The 20,230-nt window shown below is 35.2% G+C and overlaps 1 protein-coding gene across 1 annotated transcript; it reads right to left on the bottom strand.

The window, feature by feature from the left end:
* Positions 1-1,103: 1,103 nt before the first annotated feature.
* Positions 1,104-9,355, bottom strand: LOC141398261 (uncharacterized). Its single transcript, XM_073975539.1, has 5 exons — positions 9,230-9,355; positions 8,761-9,155; positions 8,462-8,699; positions 1,575-1,766; positions 1,104-1,529 (listed from the first exon to the last, which is right to left on the bottom strand). Exons 1-5 carry the CDS (start codon positions 9,353-9,355, stop codon positions 1,104-1,106), a joined length of 1,377 nt encoding a protein of 458 aa, XP_073831640.1.
* Positions 9,356-20,230: the final 10,875 nt, after the last annotated feature.

Raw genomic sequence — 20,230 nt, 5'->3', positions numbered from 1 at the left:
ATCGATTTATTATATACACTGCAGATAAAGCTGCTTCGTTCCATAGGGTTTTCGGTGCACTTGATTCAATTAACATTGATCGCACTTTGTCAGCAACAGTTCTATTAAATCGTTCAGAAACCCCGTTTTGTTGAGGTGTATAAGCGACGGTTGTCTCCACTTGTATTCCTTTCTCCTTGTACCATTGTTTTTGATTATTTGACAGATATTCCCTGCCCTGATCAATAGTTAAACTGGATATCTTTGACCCAGGAAACATTGCAGTCACCATTGCTTCATATTCCTTAAATTTGTTAAAGACCTGAGATTTCGTCTTAATACAGTATATAACTGCAAAATGGGTATAATCATCAATAAATGTTACAAAGTACTTGCATCCATCCCACGAACCAGGGGATATTGGTCCACACACATCTGAATGTATCCTTTCAAGGATTCTTGTTGCTCGTGGTCTAGTGCCAATAAAAGGATCCCTTGATTGCTTCGCTTCCGCACAGACATCACAGAAACTTTGTTTTTCGGGCCGTATGTTGTCTCTTATCTTACCCAATCGTTTCAGAGTTTCAAGTCGCGAATTACCAATGTGCCCTAGCCGTTTGTGCCACAATTCAGTTTCATTTTTATTAGCTGACAAAGCCGAAAGATTCTTTTTCCTTAATTTTAGTTCATACAAATTGCCATGAAGGAAGGCAGTAGCAATTCGTTGAGTACCCTTTACAATCGATGCAACATTTCCGTCAAATTTCACAGCCAATCCTGATTCCGCGAGTTTACGCACTGACATCAAATTGTCTCTAATTTCTGGAGTATATAAAACATCTTTGATATAAACATCAACTCCTTTGTTTGTAGTTGCATTTATATATCCAATTTGATTTGTAAGTATTGATTCGTTATCTTTGGCAACATTGATTTCTACGCTGTTCGGCAATAACTTCATCGAAGTGAAATACGATTTATCCTTAACCATGTGGTCACTTGCTCCAGAATCTAATTTAAAAACAATTTCACCAGAATTTCTGGCACTTTCGACATGTTTTGTTTTTACCATGAATGATACAGCTTTTGTTTTTGCAGAGCAAGCTTCAGAACTGCGACAATCTTTAGCCAGATGACCACTTTCCCTTGAACTTCTTCTTTTTAACAAATTTCCTAGTTGAAAAAGCCGTCTTATCGTCCACAACTCCATCGCTCCGATCCATTAATTTGATCTCTTCTGCTATTAGACGTTCTTTGACCAAATTCATATCCAGTTTCCCGCCTTCCATATTTTGCAATGCCGTTACAAGCGGATCGTATTTCTCTGGAAGTGTTAGAAACAGTTGGGCCAAAACATCGGAGTCTTCCATTGTAGCCCCAGCCAGTTTTAATTGCCTTACCAAATTCTCAAATGTTAGAACATGAGCCACAATGCTGTCACTATCATTCATTCGCAGCTTGGCTAATTTTTTCCTCAAGAGCAACTGATTCACAACCGATTTCTTGGCAAATGTATTCTGTAAACTGCTCCACATATCCTTTGCGGTTTCCTTTTCTCGAATATAATTTAAGCAGTCAGAATGTACAAAACTTACAATCCTTTCCTTAGCTCTCTTATCCTTTTTCATAAATTCCGCTCTGGCAGACGCTTCAGATGGTGGATCGCCGGTTAGAACGTCCATTAAATTCAACGAGTCCAGATGTATTTTCACCCGGAACTGCCAGTCGTCAAAACCCTCTCCTTTAAATTGAGGAGTTCCATGTGTTTCCTTTGTATCGCCCATAACCTCTTGTAATTGAAAACACACACACGGATTTATGAAGAAAATATTTTTTTTAAGCAAAGGAAAAATTGGTTTTATTCGAAGTATGGTTTTTTTCAGAATGACATGTTTTTCAAATACTAAGTTATATATACATATCTAATGGCTTGCTTCGATGTGCATATGCTTAGTTCGATTATGTACACATCGTTGTTGACTGTAACTTGTATTACAACAGTTATCTCCCATCACTATTTACGATGGGCGATGTTGCAGACGTCGAAATCTTCCAAACCGATTGGGCTCGCACGGAATCTCAATGGTAATGCTTAAACTACTGGATGAACCCGGAGTTTAGTATTTAAGCTATCGTTAGCCACCCATATTATACCAGAAGCCTGGAAAGTTAGCAGGGTGGTCTCTCTACTGACGACCGCCAAGGATGCCAGCAAAAGTGAATCCTGTCTCCAGGAGATTCTAGAGGCACAGCTCCATAGTAGTACAACAGCGATCTTGATAGGTTAATTATCTACGTAGTTGACCTAGTTAGAATTGTACAATCTAGTTCATTTGAAAGATCTAGTTCAATAGTTCAGCTCTTTTAACTAACCTAGTTTAATAATCTAGTTAATAGTTCACTATCCAGTTCAATCATTCGTATCAGAATCGTTCACCGGCTCTTAATCGTTCGCTTGATGAATGAAAAGGCATAAATACACCAAATAGAAATAAACAATATAATAAAATAATTTAAAATATTTAGATATTTTTATTCCATACATGAAGGGAGATTAAATTGATATTAATTGAAGACAAATATCCTTCATTTAGTTGATTGGCAAAAAATCGCATGTTTTGTGTGTGTAAAAATTGTCATTGCGAAAAAAGCTTTGTGTGTGTGTTTCTTGTAATTTTTTTAATTTTTTTCCATCCAAGACAAGGCACATTGAATATGTAATGGATTCGACATATTGGAATATGTTGTCCTTATGTTCTTGTAGAAATATTCCATGTACCTTGATTCAAAACATACACAAACACGTCACATTACGAAGGCATCTCATAACTCAGACGACGGCGCACTATGTCGCGAGTTCATATTAACTGTGACCAAAAATAGAAGGAGTTGTTGTAGGTGCATTAATTTTGGTACACGTACCTATTATTGACTTACAATCTCCAGGACAAACACTGGGATGTTCGGTCCACGTTTTGATATAGCCGCCATAGAACCGTACCTCCCTATTTTCAGTATTTTGAAAGTTTTAGTCACAATAACCAACCGAAATAACTGAAATTTGGTGGTTAGTCTTTACTAGAGGTATGAAACAATCCAACTGAGAATTTTGGGTGTAGGTCCACGTTTTGGTATAGCTCTCATAGAATTGTACCTCCCGATTATCGGTATTTTGAAGATTTTAGCCTCATTATTACACCGAAATGGCTGAATATTAGGGATATAACTTTTTGCACTTTTTTGAAGATATCGAAAATACCACCACATAGCCGTGTAGAGCATGAAAAACTATTATGAAATAAGGTGAAATTTTTTCTCTATCGCGAAATAAGGTGAAATTTTTTCTCTATCGCGAAAAAAGTTTCCGCACCAAATGTTCAGTAATGGATTTTTTTAATTTTATCTGTTATAACAACATGTTTGCTTTTCAGTAAAAATTTTATTTTTTTGTAATTTAATTTATAATCGTTATCAAAGCGTTCTGGACCAATTTGTTCTCAAATCGCGCCATTTCGGAGCATATTAGGAACTTTTGACACTATTGCAATATTTGGTTTTTCTTTATAAACTCGTGAATTTTATGTTTATATTTTTTGTACCTATCGGACAAGAGAATATTGTGTCATTTGCAACAAATTCGCGAAAGTTACAGGCTGTTTTTGTTGACATTGCCTGTGAGAAATGTATTTTTGTCTATAAATATTTTTTCAAACAAAATTTAAAATTATAAGTAGAAAAAATACCAAAAGGGTTTTAGTAATTGCGGTCGGTGCTGAAACTCTTTTCATCGAATCGATCTTAGAAACGCGTTTTCATTATTAGGAAAAAATTCCCCACATGGTACTGGTGTAGTATTTTTGTAGAAAACAAATACAATTCTCGCAGGCAAGGTCAACAAAAACAGCCTGTAACTTTCGCGAATTCGTTGAAAATGATCCCAAATTCTCTTGTCCGATAGGTACAAAAAATATAAACATAAAATTCACGAGTTTATAAAGAAAAACCAAAAATTGCAATAGTGTCAAAATTTCCTAATATGCTCCGAAATGGCGCGATTTGAGAACAAATTGGTCCAGAACGCTTTGATAATGATTTTACATTAGATTACAAAAAAATAAAAATTTTAATGAAAAGAAAATATGTTGTTATAACAGATAAAATTAAAAAATGCATTTCTGAACTTCCATGCATTTGGTGCGGAAACTTTTTTCGCGATAGAGAAAAATTTACACCGTATTTCATAATAGTTTTCCATGCTCTACACGGCTATGTGGTGGTATTTTTTTGGTTATAGCCCTACTGAATATTGGTATTAAGTCTTCGTTGGGGGTTATAACTTTCCACCACAAATCTGTTAGTATAGATCCTCGTATATGTTATGTTAGTATAGATCCTCCTATAGCTCCAATAGAACCGTACCTCCCCATTTTCGGTATTTTGAAATGACTGAAATTTGGTGTTCAGTCTTCATATTTTTTGTTATAATAATAATTGTTCCACAAACATACCATAAGGGACAATGGGACTTCTCTCATATCAATGAGTGCACCCCGATTCATATTAGCCTAATGATATGGGACCTACAGTTTATCACCGAGTCCGAACGGCGTGTCTAAGACACCACTTTTGTAGAGAAGTATTACATGGCTGAAATACTCAGGAAATGTCGCCAACATTACCGAGGGGTATTTTGCCACCGTTGAAAAGTATGTGCAAGGCGGGTGTGCATACCAATGCACCACGGTGGCACCCACATATTTTTTGTTAGCTTATTGAATACCTCAAACTCTTGTCTTTATATATGAGAATTTTCCTTTTAAAACTTTTTTTGACCGATTAATGGTCAAAAAGGTAAATTTTTGTAAAAATCGAATTTCGACTTTCGTTTTTTTATTTTTTAAAGATATTTTTAAAGCAAGGTTATTACGTACTGAATAAGCCCACAAAAATATATGATGATCGGTTCATTCGCTATAGCCAACACCACAAAGCGCTTTGTTAAAATAGGGGGTAACCCCTGAGTGAGGTGGTCGCAGAAAAAGAAAATAACATGTTCGTCTGCAAACCTCTGCAGCTGGAACCTTTATACGTTTGAAGTACTCACTTTTCACAACTCAAACAACAAATAATATCGATATACACTTTTATACAATTTTTTCCCACTCCACTAATTTTAAAAGGTGGTTCACAAAATCGATGTACTTAGAACCACAGACTTGGGTAGCTGTAAACACCATATGATCGCTATTTACTTCCAAACAAAATTAAATACATGTTGATTACATCCAAGCAACTTTAAAAATTTATTTTAGAGCGATAAATTACTTTAAATATTAAAATGTTGGATCATAATACAAGTTATTAATTTTAGTAAAATAAGGACAAAAATACATATCTCCAACAATTATCGGATATGAACATTCCCATGGACAAAACTACTTGACAAATCAATACCATAATTCAAATTCCTTCACATTGAAATGTTTACTACTCATTTATAAATGTGTATTCCGAAGTACTTGATTTTGACCATTTTTGGCCACGGTTGTGACATTGTGCGGCGCCACTATTTCAACTGAACTAGTTCATAAGCTCTTTTCAATGAATTGTTCAATTGAACTAGTTCGTACATGAACTATGCAACTCTACACCTAGTGCGGTTCTTCCATCTGAGGAATATGAAAATATCCGCCGCTAAATCCACTGCCACACTGTTTACCACTTAGATGGCTGAAATGAGGCTCCCACTGAACATATTGGTTGATGGTGCACTGATTCCAGCCAAGTACTACCACAAAATGTTGGGTGTAACGTTCGATATCATGATTAAGACGTCCGCGCAAGCCACTGACGTGGAAGAATATTCAAACCTGCCAGTGGTTCCGTTGGGGAGGAGTAGTGCCTCTAGAATTTTCGCTACTGGTGACAGTAGGTAGATCGGCCTGTATTATTTGCCTCTGCTGGCATCTTTGCCTAGCTTCAATACGATGTTGAAAATTTTAATTTAATTTAAAATTTAATTTATTAATTTATTTATACCCTCCACCATAATTAAATTTGTCATTCCGTTTGCAACACATCGAAATATTCATCGGAGACCCTACAAGGTATATATTATTGTACAGGGTAAAATTCAAATGCCTGTAATTTCTACTCGAAGTTATCTATGAGTTCATAGATATCCCCCGTGTAAGCAAAATTTCATAATTTCAATGCATAGGTAACGTTACCGGGTCAAAAACGGCCGTGTTACTTACACCAATGATTTTGCCTGGTTGATCGTTGCCAATGTGTTAAAAATTGTAAAACACTTACATGTGGCAATGTTTTTAGGAAATCATAAATGAAAGTCACCAATGTTGCCCCAAGTTTTCAAAATTGACACGCCTCGCTAAATGGCACGTAGAAATTACCAAACGCAAAGGTAAAGATAACTAATAGGTAGCTACCTACCCGGTTACCTAGGGCTAGAAATTACGGGCATAAGTCGGTATAACCATGTCCGTCGGTCCATCTGTCTGTTGAAATCAAGATAGAGCTCGTATCTTGTATAGAAGTTTCTATTACTTCTAGGAGCTTTGGTATTGAAAATGGTCTATATCGGTCCACGTTTTGTTATAGCCCTCATAGAACGGTACCACCCGATTTTCGGTATTTTGAAGGTTTTAGCCTAATTATCACACCGAAATGTCTGAAATTTTGTATAGGTCCACCCCTTCATATAGCCCCCAAAGAACGGTACCTCCCGATTTTCGGTATTTTGAAGGTTGTGGCCACAATAATCCACCGAAATTTGTCCACGCTTTAATATAGCCCCCATAGAACGGTACCTCCCGATTGCCGGTGTTTTCAAGGTTGTGGCCTCAATATAATTCAGAAATGGCTGATATTTGGTATTTAGTGTTCGTTTCCCCCAGAAACTTGTCGGTGTTAGTCCGCGCCTTAGTATGTCCCCCATAGAAGGTACCTCCCTATTTCCCGTATTTTGAAGGTTGTGACCTCAATATTTCACCGAAATTGCTAAAATTTGGTATTTGGTCTTCATTTGGGATATTTAGCGTTCCATATGAAATTTGTCGTTATAGGTCCACGCCTTAGTATAACCCCCATAGAACGGTATCTCCCTATTTTCAGTATTTTGAAGTGTTAAGTCCCGTTATCACACCGAAATGGCTGAAATTTGGTACTCAGTCTTCGTTGGGTGTATAAAACTTTCTTCCAGAAATTTGTCGGTATATGTCCACTAGGGTTATGACTTTTTTACAACCTCATATCCCTGTATCATAGCGTGATGAGTTTTGCCATAAGATTACATAAAATCTTAATTATAAGGTGATTCGGTGAAAAAACCTCACGCACAAAATGATTTTAAAATTTGAATTTATCAAAATTATGGACAATTTTTTGAAGTCACTGAAAACAGATATATAATTGAAAATAAACTTTAGAGCCACATGAGATAATTAAAATGACATAAAATATATTTATCACTATTTTTCTTCAATTCTGAGAATCGTAAAAATGTCGTAAACGCTTTTATTCAAAAATATAATTTTTTAACAAAAAACAAAAAATTTAAAATTTTTTCGAAGTGACTTTTTTCGCGACTTTTTTAATATTTGAATGAAATAAACGTTATTATAGTTATTAGTAGGCTTATATTTATTCATTCGTGCAACAAAAAATAATTCTTTGAAAAAAATTTTTTTTTTCATTTCATATATTTTTTCAAAAAAATATTTTTTTAAAATCGATTTGTGCGTGAACTTTTTTTATAATTCAATGGAATAAACGATAGCATAGTGATTAATAGGCAAAAGTTCATTCATCCCTGCTACAGGAAATCATTTTTGAGGAAAAATGTCAAAAAGTCATAACCCTAATGTCCACGCCTTCATATAGCCCCATAAAACGGTACCTCCCGATTTTCGGTATTTTGATGGTTGTGGCCACAGCAATCGACCGAAATGGCTGAAATTTGATTTTTTTTGAAGAAGAAAGCCTTTCTGCGTGAAATTTGTCGGTATAAGTCCACTGTACTTCCCGATTTTCGTAATTCTGAAGGTGGTGACGAAGGTTAGCCACATTGTCTTACCGAACTTGCTGAAATTTGATAGTTAGTGTTCTTCATAAACGAATGGAAACTAATTGTTTCATTTTACTTCAATACAACTTAAAGCCGTTCTTCCTTGTGTTTGTCGAAAGCGCTGAATTTTCCCCTAGAAATTTGTTGCTATAGGTCCACGTTTTGATATAGCCTTCATTCAACGATACCTCCCGATTTTCGGTATTTGCAAGGCATTTCGTATCCTCCGCTAAGTACCTTCATTTCATTTTGTTTCTACACAATTCCTGGCGTATTAAGTTCCGATGTTCCGATCGACTTGAAAATTTTAACACATATTCTATGCTATTTCTATTTTAAAATATTTGCAATTTGGTTTTTTTCGATTTATTTATCACATTTTCACCAATTATTTACATTATAAACTTCTTTTGGAGCACATAAATTCGGATATTTGGAATTTCTACCAACTTTGCATTTGGCAGCTGCTTTGGCACAATTATTGTAAATGGAATTGCTGGCAATATTTGTCGTTGCATAATTACACGCAACCAAAAAGGTTTTATATTTAACTCCTTTGGTAGAGTATGTGGCAGCAGCACAACCCACAGCGATGTTACGTTCACCCATTAGAGCTGTAAAATGACCAATGGCACTAAGAGTACGTAAATTTTTGGTTCAAATTTATAAAAGCAAAAGCCAATTTTTTTACTGACGGTCCACTATAACTTTTGGGATAGGATTGAATGTGTTCCCATTTAGTATCCTTAAATTCCGAATACCAGGCATTAATTGCGGCTTTTATTAGTTTGGCTTTATTTGGTGTTCCGGTATATGACCTCCAGGCTAAATTTTGTCCAGAATATTTATATGTTGGTGTATTGCGACATTTATCGTGCGACATTTTACATTGGCGAACATTGTACGAAGCTATTTTAGCTAATTCGGCATCCCATTTCATTGTGGCCATACGACAAGCTGGTTTAAATTTTGCGACATTGCCACCAGCAATGTAATTCCGTTTGTTATTATGAACATTGACAATGATTTTTTTCAAATTCGCACCAATGCTCACCATGGCAGCATCATTGGAACAAGTGGAATCAAATTTCTAGAAAACAAACAAAAAAAATGGTTTACTTTTTTATATCACTGAAAAGGGTTCTTTGATAGCGATCTTCTTACACCATTATGATTACAAGCCACATGTTTAACACCAGAAGGACACAATGTTGAGGCACAATAATTTGCACTGCATAAGCTAAACAGTTCGAAGATAATAAAAATTTGTATTAAAAACCAAATTTTCATTTTTTTTCTGATAAGTTAGTTTCGCTGGCTAGGTTGTTTACAAATTTGTTGTTTAATTTAAAGTGAAGTTTGGAAAGCGTTTGTCCCAGATTTTGTATGAATATATAGTTTGTTACGATTTTTCAAGAGGAAGTAGTGAACAGGTGTTTTACATTATAATATGAACACGCACATAAACCCGCGTTGTGTAAATATTATTTTAGTTTTGTTTTTTTTTCTCGAATATAGACGAAATTGGAATATATTTTTACAAATTTCAGAGTTCAAGAATATTCTTTTATCGAATGAGATACATAATATATTTCATCTGTATCTACGCCAAATACAGCACTTGAATAGATAACTTTAATTACGCTGTCCAACACTAAAGAATGTAAACAACTTCTAATAGTATTTTTTAAAGCACATATCGAGGGTGAAACAGTTAGCGTTTTCTTCAAAAATTAGGTTTATATCTTAGATAATAATATGAATTTTTAGTTATTTCGTGTTGAGCCAAGAACGACGTCAGGTTCGACCGGACCGAACTTTTATACTCTCCACCATGAACTTATTCCTTAGATGAAAGATTCCATCAGCTTTACCATTAGATATAACTCCTGTTTCTCGACCTTAAATTGAATTTAAGGCCATGTTTATATTATAGCCTTTTGCAGGGTTAACCTTCTTAATGAGGATTTACTTGACGTATACGCAAAGGAATTGACATTTGAAACCCAATGGGTTTGTTAAATCCGGTCATATATAAACGTACTATAAGAGCAAAAGTGTTGTAATTTTGTGTGAGAGGCACCTGAAGGAATGCACCAACACAGTCCATCCAATTTTGGGAGTCATTCCTTTCGACAGTTATCTTGTAAAACAGCCATTTTATTTGGTCATTGCAGGATTTATTTGAGTTTTTGGATTATTTCGTTGCAATCAGAATCACAAGGACTACTAACGAACAAAATGTCAAAGGAATCATCGAACATCCCTTAGACTGAAAATTGGTGGAATAAATGGCCGAGGATGTCTCTATCTCACGGTATATAACAAAACGATCTTGCATTGTCCGTTCACGCACCGCCTAACTTTTTTTGGCACAACGGCCGTTTTGGACGACCCTCACGAACTTCGATTTTTAGCGAGTGTTGGTCTCAATTGAATTCATTAAACCAGTTTTTCATAGTGCTATAGAATGGTCCTTTATCGACATACAACGATTTAATTTGATCGATGCACTCCTGCCGTGATTATCCACGTCGACATTTGTAAAAAATGATCGGAGGAAAATGTTCAAAGTAAATTCGATGTTTGTTTTGGCAAAGTGATTTTTTGAAGTCAGTGCCAACATGAGGTCGGACGTCAAACAGTACTGATAACGCTTATGTTAAAAATCTCAAAATTTTCAGTGGAAATGTAAAATGGCGGCTGGCAACTCTGCGTATTTCCTAGACCAGCAGCTTTTTTAGTTTCCCACGTAAGTCATTTAAGTTGGGCCATTTTCTCAGGAAGACACACGATACGTGTCCCAAGAAACACTCTGATTGCTGTAATTAGCAATACCAACAAACTGGTTATGTTTTTTTTTGGTACACACAAGTAAAAAAGTATCAGTCGGCTTTGCCGACAGCCTGTGTGAATCGAAACACTTTTTCCCAAAAAACTTATGTTTTCAGAATTTTGGGCTTATGTACTTGCCGACAAAAATATGGATTTGGACTAAAAACTTTTGCGGGGGAGGTACATAAAGGAATGGGACGACATAGTATATTTTGAAAGTGAATCTTATTTTGGGAGTTATTCATATATTATTTCACGAAAAACATAATATCCCTGTAAACAGGTACACTAGTACTTTCGGTAAAAATTTCTAAGAATCCTCGGACAGTCCCTTAACCGCACTTGAACAATAATGTTGAATATTTGTGAGGGTGATAACCCAAGGAGTGGACCGATAGGGTCCACTTCTGAATATAAACTAAGTTTAGAGAAAACATTTCGAGATCCAAAGTTTGGGCCAAATCGGTTGCTCCGATTATAAGATATCGCGCGTACCATTTTAGCGAATATTTTGGAACTTTTGTGGGGGAAGGAGTGAACCTATGAGCACTACCTTCACATATCATCTAATATTTGAAGAAATATTACGATATGCAAAGTGTATTCGGTTCGAGAGTTGTCGTGCGCACCAGCCACTACATATACTGGCCGTAGGGTTTTTTACACCTTGTCATTTTCTCAAGAAATGTGGACTAGTCACTCAAAAAACGTATACCATCGTAATAGGGGCCTTGAGTGCAACATGCTGCAAGAACAATTAAAAAAATCGCGAGTAGGTCCTAAACTGCACTTGTCCGAAATTTTGTGTTAGAGGTACCCGAAGCATTTGAAATATATAGTCCATATTATAACCTGGGCCCTATTCCATGAAACACCTTTTTTGTGTTAGAGGTACCCGAAGCATTTGAAATATATAGTCCATATTATAACCTGGGCCCTATTCCATGAAACACCTTATCAACTTTTCATTTTGCACTCAGCAATATTTTTGACAATTCGCAAATTTTTCCGTTACACAGAACCCTTATATTTGATAAGTTGAGTTTGCTCAGTTTTCAAAGAATTGTTGCTCTAGTTTTTATTTCTGTTCCACAAACGTCCTCTTCTGCTAAATGAAAAGTTGTAACTGCAAAGTGTATTTTGCTGATTTTGCAAAAAATTGTGTTCTTTCGTTCCTCAGAAAACTTTGCATTTTGTTTTTGCAAACCAAATTTTGATAAGCTTGCCTAAAATTTGCGGGGTAAACGTTCCCTTTGCCAATGGACATTGTTAAAATAAGTAAAGTTTTTAAAACTGCGAACCCTTCTGAACTTCAACCCTGCGAACAACCCCATTCCGAACTTCCAACCTCCGTACCACCCCATTCAGAACTTCCACCTTCCGAACTTCGAACCTGCGAACCACCCAATTGCGAACTTCCAACAACACCCTCCGAACCACCCTACAAATAACTTAGACTAAACTCTATTTCAGAGTATTTTATTTTATTTTATTTTATTTTATTTTATTTTATTTTATTTTATTTTATTTTATTTTATTTTTACTTTATTTTTATTTTATTTTATTTGTATTTAATTTAGCAAGATGGCGGAAATATTATGTAAGAGAGCACAACCACTTTGCGAAAGAGAACAGTGATAGTCAAATTTGCTAAGTACAAAGAGAAACTGAAAAGTAATTTTGTGGAACAAAAAATTATCACTTTTCAAAATAGCTACTTTTTGAAAAGCGACTAGTTGTTTCGTGGAATAGTGCCCTGGTCTATGTCTCGTAAAAATATCATGATGTGCATAGTATGGACAAAATCGGTTACTGCCTTCGAGAGTTATCGTGCGTACCATTTTAGCGAAAAGTTTTGAACTTTTGTGGGGGATGTATCCGAAGCAGTGGGCCGATATGCCCATCTTAGAACTAGATTTAAGTTTTCGCAAAATAATGGTCAAAATCGGAAGTTATCGTGCACTCCATCCGCTACTCATGGTGCCATAGCGGGTTTTTACAGCTTTCGGACCATTTTCTCGGAAGTATGGACTTGTCCCTGAAAAAACTTGTACCGTTGTAATGGGGCAGCAAATACAAGTTGTTACAATAAAAATCAAAACGATTCGAGAGGAGGTCTTAGACTGCACTTTTCCGAAATTTTGTGTATGATGTCTGGTAGAAATATTAATATGTGCAAAGTATGGATCAAATCGGTTAGCTCCTTCTCGGGTTATCGTGCGCATTATTTTTCAGAACAAATTTGAACTTTTGTGGGGGAGGTACCCGAGGAAGTGGACCGATATGGCTTGGACCGAACTTGAACTAAGTCTGGACAAAATATTACGAAAGCCAAATTTTGGACCTGATCGGTTAATCCGTTCTAGAGTTATCGTGCGCACCAACCAGCTAGACAGTCAGACAGACAGACGGACGGACAATTTTAAATCGCCTCCAAATTTCGTCTAAACATACTTTGGGTCTAAAACCATTATTTCAATGAGGCACATTTTCCCCGTATGAAAGATAAGGAACATAACGCAAATCCCACATGTCCGTTAGAGAAAGTAAAGATAACAGGTAATATCTGCTGATAAATTTAAAATCTTCAATGAATACCGAAACTCGGGAGGTGCCGTCCTATGGATTTTATGTCAAAATGTGGATCTTTACCGACATTTTTGTGGATAATTTTGTAGTAGTATAGACCTAATACCTAATTTCAGACATTTCGGTAACATAATGTGGCTAAAACCTTCAAAATATCGAATAAAGTGGACCTAAAATGTGAGGTAATGTAATATGAGGTCCATATCAAAACGTTTATCTATATCGCAAATTTCTCTGGCCTAAAATATACTTAATATACAATTTTGCCATTTCGGAAAGATAATGTGGCTAAAACCTTCAAAGTACCGAAAATCGGCAGGTGCTGTTATATGGGGGCTATGTCAAAACCTAGGCCGATATAGTCCATTTTCAATACCAAATTACAACCCAGCAAAATGTTTGTAGCCAAAGAAGTAGTTGAATCATGAGTGTAAGTGATTTCTGACTACATATTTTTACGTGAAAGAAGTCATGATGTTTACAAGGGCATGGTACAGTGAGGATACTGTCTAATTTGCTTCTTAAGCACACTTTTTGCATTCCATGGAAAGTATTTTGAATTGATTTTTCGATTCATTTAAAAATTGATTCGCAAGCATGCAATTTGAGGATATGGGAGAAGTTAACATCTATTAAGCGAGGATTTTCACTGATTTGAGACCTCAGGGCCATTTGGTAAAGGTATTTAAAAGAGTTGTGGTAACTTCTAATTAATATTTATGGCCTTTTTTTCCAGTTTCGTTCAAATTACTACCAAACTCATGTTTTTGTAGAACATTTTTGTTTGAAAAAAAAAACAGTAGTTTGACAATAGTTCGATAGTCTTAATGAAATTGAAATATAATGAATATAAAACAATGGAATATCTCAAATAAATCATTTTAAAAAGCGACTGAATGCAAATAAAAATCAAATACTTTTATTCTAGAAAGTTAGCTTTTATTACTCAAAAATACCCAAAAACATGCCAATATGTGATAAATATCTAAAATTGATTGCTGACTTCTTTCACGTAAAAAAGACATAGGGGGTTATCATGAATGAAATTTCGCCGTGAGTTTCGTCCTTCCGCCGTTGCAACTTAAGGGAGAAATTGAAAAAATTCACGGGGAATTGCCGTTCATGATAACTCCAATTGTCACTTGCAATCATGATTCAACTACTTTTTTGGCTACAAACAAATATGCAGTCTGACATTTCTTGCACCTATGACTATCTTTTTGCTGAGTAATTAAAATACCATAAAATAAATTGTTTCTTGTGCTCTTAAGCATTTTATTTGCAAAAAGTTATTATAAATGTAAACATTGCTAAAATGTGAAAATTTTGTGAAATGGATTCAAATCGGACATTGTCAAAATGTGAAGAACGAAATGCATTTTTCATGACCCTGCGCTGACTGCTTCTAAAAAAGCTATTCAATCACTACTTCACATAGAACAACTTCAAATAAATTTTGCTGGGAAAAATTTCGAGGTGTATCTTGATTTCAAAAGACGGACGGACGGACGGATAGACGGACATGGTCATATCGGAAGGATAGGCGGACATGGTCAATTTTATGCTGATCTATGCACATCTCGTCAAACAAAAATAACACTTTATAAAACATTGATACTACACGCGTTAATGTAGTATGTACCCAATGCCTGGGTACTTGTGTTTGAGAGAAAAATTCTTCGAAAGATCTATGGGCCAATATGCATTGATGGTGAATATCGATGTCGTATGAAGCACGATCTATATCTGCTATACAACGACATCAGTACATATAGTTAAACGAATCGATATACAAAGATTGCGTTGGCTAGGCCATGTCATAAGAATGAGCGATGATGTACTAGCTAAAAAAGGCGTATAAGTACACAGATGGTGTAAACGAGTGAAAAACGAAATCGCAAAACACACTGCGCAATCGGCATTCCAAATCAGAGAAATAAAGCAACAAATAGAGAGCAATGGAAATCTTTTCCTAGTTCGGCTTATAAGACAAATGTTCTGTAAAGGGCCATCTACGTAAGTAAGTAAACCAAAACACGACTAACCTTTTTAACTGTCACAAACAAACTGACAAACCAAGATGACTGTTATTACCAACATATAACAGATATGTGTACCAACATAACAGCAAACAATGCGAAAATCTAGCATTCGTAACTCACGAAATCACACAGTACAGTTTTATAGGGGCTATACTAAAATGTGGACCCATACAGAAGGCTAAATAATGTATGTTAGAATATTGCTATATAAAGACGGGGACCTACTCCAACAAATTTCTGGTGGAAAGTTGTACAACCTCAACGAAGACAAAATACCAAATTTCAACCATTTTGCAGGGACATTGAAGCCACAACTTTCAAAATGCCGAAAATTGGGAGGTACCATACAATGCACAAAATACTTCTAGATAATATCGACACCTCCAAATAATAGTATGCTAAGTCTAAAAAGTGAGTTTTGCAGGAGAAGCTCTCAAAGTTTGGACATTTTTTTGAACTTCAGTACCATGCTAAGTCAATATTTGTTTATAACTTCTGTTCGGATTGACCGATCATTACCAAAATTAGACAGAATTTAAGTTAAAGTACGTTCGACACCTCCAAATAATAGTTTGCTAATTCTGAAAAGCGAGTTTTGCAGGACAAGCTCTAAAAGTTTGGAAATTTCTTTGACCTTCTGTACTATGCTAAGTAAATATTTGTTTATAACTTCTGTTCGGATTGTCCGATCATTACCAAAATTTGACAGAATTTAAGTTAAAGGACGTTAAATATAAAAATGTAAAGAACTTGAAAACATGCTAAGTCGACTTAGCATACTATTGTTTGGAGGCGTTGATATATCGTCGATAACTGAAATTTTTATCAATGTGACCTAGTAGCCTAAAAACACTCCAACCAATATATTGTAGTCCTAGGTCCAAGTTTTCGTGTGGTTCCCATGAAACAAATCATACTGAATTGAAGTATTTTACTGTTACTAACGCATTGCTCAACCGAATTTCCTGTTATCTGGTACCAGGAGTTCTTACTGCATATTTAACATATACTCCCTATATGATTTATATCTTGATTTGTCTCGGCAGATGTTATCCAAATATTCAAACCAAATAGATTTTAATAATGAACTCAGAGTTCAGAATACCACATTATAAATGTCATATCGGTCCACTTTTGACCACAGCCTCCATCATTTTTTCTGGTACTTTATATAATTTAATCACCTTTTTCTGCAGAATTACCTGCAAAATGTATTTTTGGTTCTCAGTGTGAGGAAAATCTACTCGTTTTGCCGGGGCCCAACATTAGGGTATCTAAAAAAAATATTTCTTAAAATAAATACCCCCAAAACTTTTTCTTTTCATTCACGAGTTTTCAATTCGGCTCTAAGTTACCATGACAATATAAATCGTTAATAGCACATTGAGCTAATATGAATCGGTGTGCATTCATTGATATGTGAGAACTCTCCCTTGTTCCATCTGGGATATTTGTGGAACAATTATATAATAGCACAAAAACCATTATATTAAACATAAATGTAGAAAAATATAATATAAATACTTAAAAACTTCTCTACAATTGGTGTCTTCGCCGTTCGGACTCGGCGATAAACTGTAGGTCCCATATCATTGAGTTAATATGAACCGGGGTGCACTCTATGGTATGAGAGAAGTCCCCCTGTCCCGCCTGGGATGTTTGTGGGACACTTATACAATTATATACTTACAAATATTGCAAAAAATATAAATTCAGCACATAAAAACCGAGCTACATTTTTGGTCATATCTACTAAAACCGCAAATGTCCGCAAAAAGTCTAAACAGTTTTGAAATCTACAGACCCTTCGCTTAATTTTGGTAGTAGTGGCGATTATTTCATATACTTGGAAAATAACTAAAACTTTAAGAAAATCCATACATGTATATTAAAAATTTTCACTGATTGTTTAAGTCTGGAGTTTCCCCCATTGGCTTAACTTCATCACTTTCCTCTTTTGCAGAGAAAAATGTTTACAAAACGCACTGACAGCTTGCAAAATTTACTGATCGCTTGCAAAATTTCACTTTGGGCAATATTATAAATAAAATATTGTGTAACCCTTGCAAATTAGGCGAATTGTTATAAGAAGGAAAGCGAAGTTAAGGTAATTTATAATACCACGATTTCTTTCATTTTAAAATAAATGTTTTTTTCTACAAAATTAATAGAGATGGTATTACCACACGGTTAGTAAATACCGGGTAAATACCTATTTGTGGGTATTTATTTGGGTATTTACTATATTGAATCGCCAATACAACGTCTTACACCCAATTCCTGGGTTTAGTTTGTGAAATCGTTTTAAAATGGAGAGTTTTACAATACTTTAAACAAGTGGGTAAATACTTATCCGAGTATTTACCCAAATGTTGGGTAAAAACTCTTTAACTGCCGCACCACTTGATGTAGGCTGACGAAATTTTGCTCAAATCTTTCTTATGTCAACTGAACTTCTGTTATTGAAAATGGGGTCTCTGGGTCCATGTTTTGATATAGCCCCCATATAATCGTACCTCCCGATTTAAGGTGTTTTTTTTATCTGTTAGCCACATTTTACAATCTTATTGGCTGTAATTTGGTATAGTGAGTTTTCAATGTCTATAAAATATCATTGCAAAAATTTATCAACGTAGGTCCAAGTTTTCTTGTAGGGCCATATAAGTTACCCCGATTTCGAGTATTTATCCAAGTATTGGGTAAAAACTAGTTATCTGCTGAACCAATTGATGTATTGTGTCAAAATTTGGCTCAAATCCCTTCTATATCTACAGATCTTCTGGTACTGAAACTGGTCCATGTTTTGATATAGCTCCCATATAACCGTACCTCCCGATTTAAGTGTTTTATCTATTAGCCACATTTTACAATCTTATTGGCTGTAATTTGACACAGTGAGTTCTCAATATGTATAAAATATCCCTGCAAAAATTTATCAACGTGGGTCACCCTTTTCTTGTAGCCCCCATAAAACTGTATCTAACATTTTCATGTGTTTTTTTAAGGGTTTTAGTCTCATTTTCTCAAGAATTATGTGTAATTAGGTATTTACGGTTCATAGGGAACACAAAATGTCCTTTCCAAAATTTGTCAATATTGTTAACTACTTTGGCTAAATGGGGCTACCCCCCATCAAGAGATTTTATTATATGGGGACAACCCCAAAACAGGGATAAACATTGACAAATTTTGGCAAGGATATGAAAACTCTGTGTACCATATTACAGCCAATACGATTGTAAAATGTGGCTAACTGGAGAAAAATACCTTTTTTTATACATGGGCCCAAAGACCCCATTTTCAATTCAAAAAGTGCTGATGATATAGAGAACCAAAACACCCATGAGCCAAATTTTGGACGCCTAATTAAGTTGGTTCGGCAGTTAAAAAGTTTTTACCCACCATTTGCGTAAATACTCAAAATCGGGGGTTATATGGGGGCTATATTCAAACGTGGTTCTACCGTAAAAAATTTTGCAAGGGTATTTTGTAAACTTTGACAACTCACTGTGCCAAATTACGGCCAATATGATTGTAAAATGTGGATAATTGGGGAAAAATACCTTAAAACGGGAGGTACGGTTAAAACATGGACCCAGGGACTCAATTTTCAATATCTTTAATACTATAAGAAAGATTTGAGCCAAATTTTGTTAGCCTACGTCAAGTGGTTCGACCGTTTAAGAGTTTTTACCCACTTTTGGGTAAATACTCGAAATCGGGGTACCCTTATATTGGGGCTACATCAAAACATGGACCCAAAGACCCCATTTTCAGTACCATAAGTTCAGTTGATATAAGAAAGATTTGAACCAAATTTTGGCACCCTACGTTAATTGGGTTGGCATTTAAAGAGTTTTAGAATTAGGTCTAAGAAGATGTATTGTCGATTTATTATAGTAAATACCCAAATAAATACCCACAAATGGGCATTTACCCAATTTACCGGGTATTTACTCACTGTCCATCTCTAAAAATTGTTTACAATCGTTTTTCTCCTTAAGAACCGCAAAAAATGGCAAAAATATACTGAATAACGAAAAATTTGAAGAGTTTAGAAGAGATTTTCATCTTTAAATTTTTAAAATGATGACATTAATTTTTTGATTTTTGTCGTTGGGTGCATCCATTATACTATGGGGGCTAAATGAAGACGTGGGCATATACTGATAGATTTTATGTGGAAATTTCAGCCGTTTCTGTGGGATATTGATACCAAGACATTCCAAATAGTGATCATCGGGAGGTACCGGTCTATGAAAGCTATCGTTTCAGTGTGATAAGGAAGCTAAAATCTTCAAAATATCAATGGGGTTTATATGAAGACGTTGACTGATATAGGCCATTTTCATTACCAAACATCATAGGAGTAAAGGAAACTTCTATTCCAAATTACAAAGCTCTATCTTAATAATTGGGAGATGTATGTATGTATGTTAATTACAACAGACAAACGGACAGGCAGGTATGTTTATATCGACTTAGAATTTTATGCTGATCAAGAATATGTATACTTTATAGTAGGCCGGCTTACACGCATACAAACAAATTTTGTTATTGTGTTGGTTTTGAAACACAAACATTTTGATAATTTCCCAACATACCGTTTAGTCTGATTTTATAAAATTTACGAAAAACAATTCGTATAAATACATTCTACAATTACACGGATAAGGTAATAATTAGCATACACATTTAT

This window comes from Musca autumnalis, unplaced genomic scaffold, assembly GCF_047663935.1.
Source record: "Musca autumnalis isolate F117 unplaced genomic scaffold, ASM4766393v1 scaffold_3, whole genome shotgun sequence".
In the NCBI taxonomy this organism is placed as follows: Eukaryota; Metazoa; Arthropoda; class Insecta; order Diptera; family Muscidae; genus Musca; species Musca autumnalis.
This window is presented reverse-complemented; position numbering and strand designations above follow the sequence as displayed.

Excerpts from the sequence above, each read along its gene's own strand:
- LOC141398261 (XM_073975539.1), bottom strand. The coding sequence starts at position 9,355 with ATGAAAATTTGGTTTTTAATACAAATTTTTATTATCTTCGAACTGTTT. Across the intron at positions 9,156-9,229 it reads TGGCTTGTAATCATAATGGT|AAATTTGATTCCACTTGTTC; the intron begins GTAAGAAGATCG and ends TTTGTTTTCTAG. Across the intron at positions 1,530-1,574 it reads AGAGAGCTAAGGAAAGGATT|GAAACCGCAAAGGATATGTG; the intron begins GTAAGTTTTGTA and ends ATTCGAGAAAAG.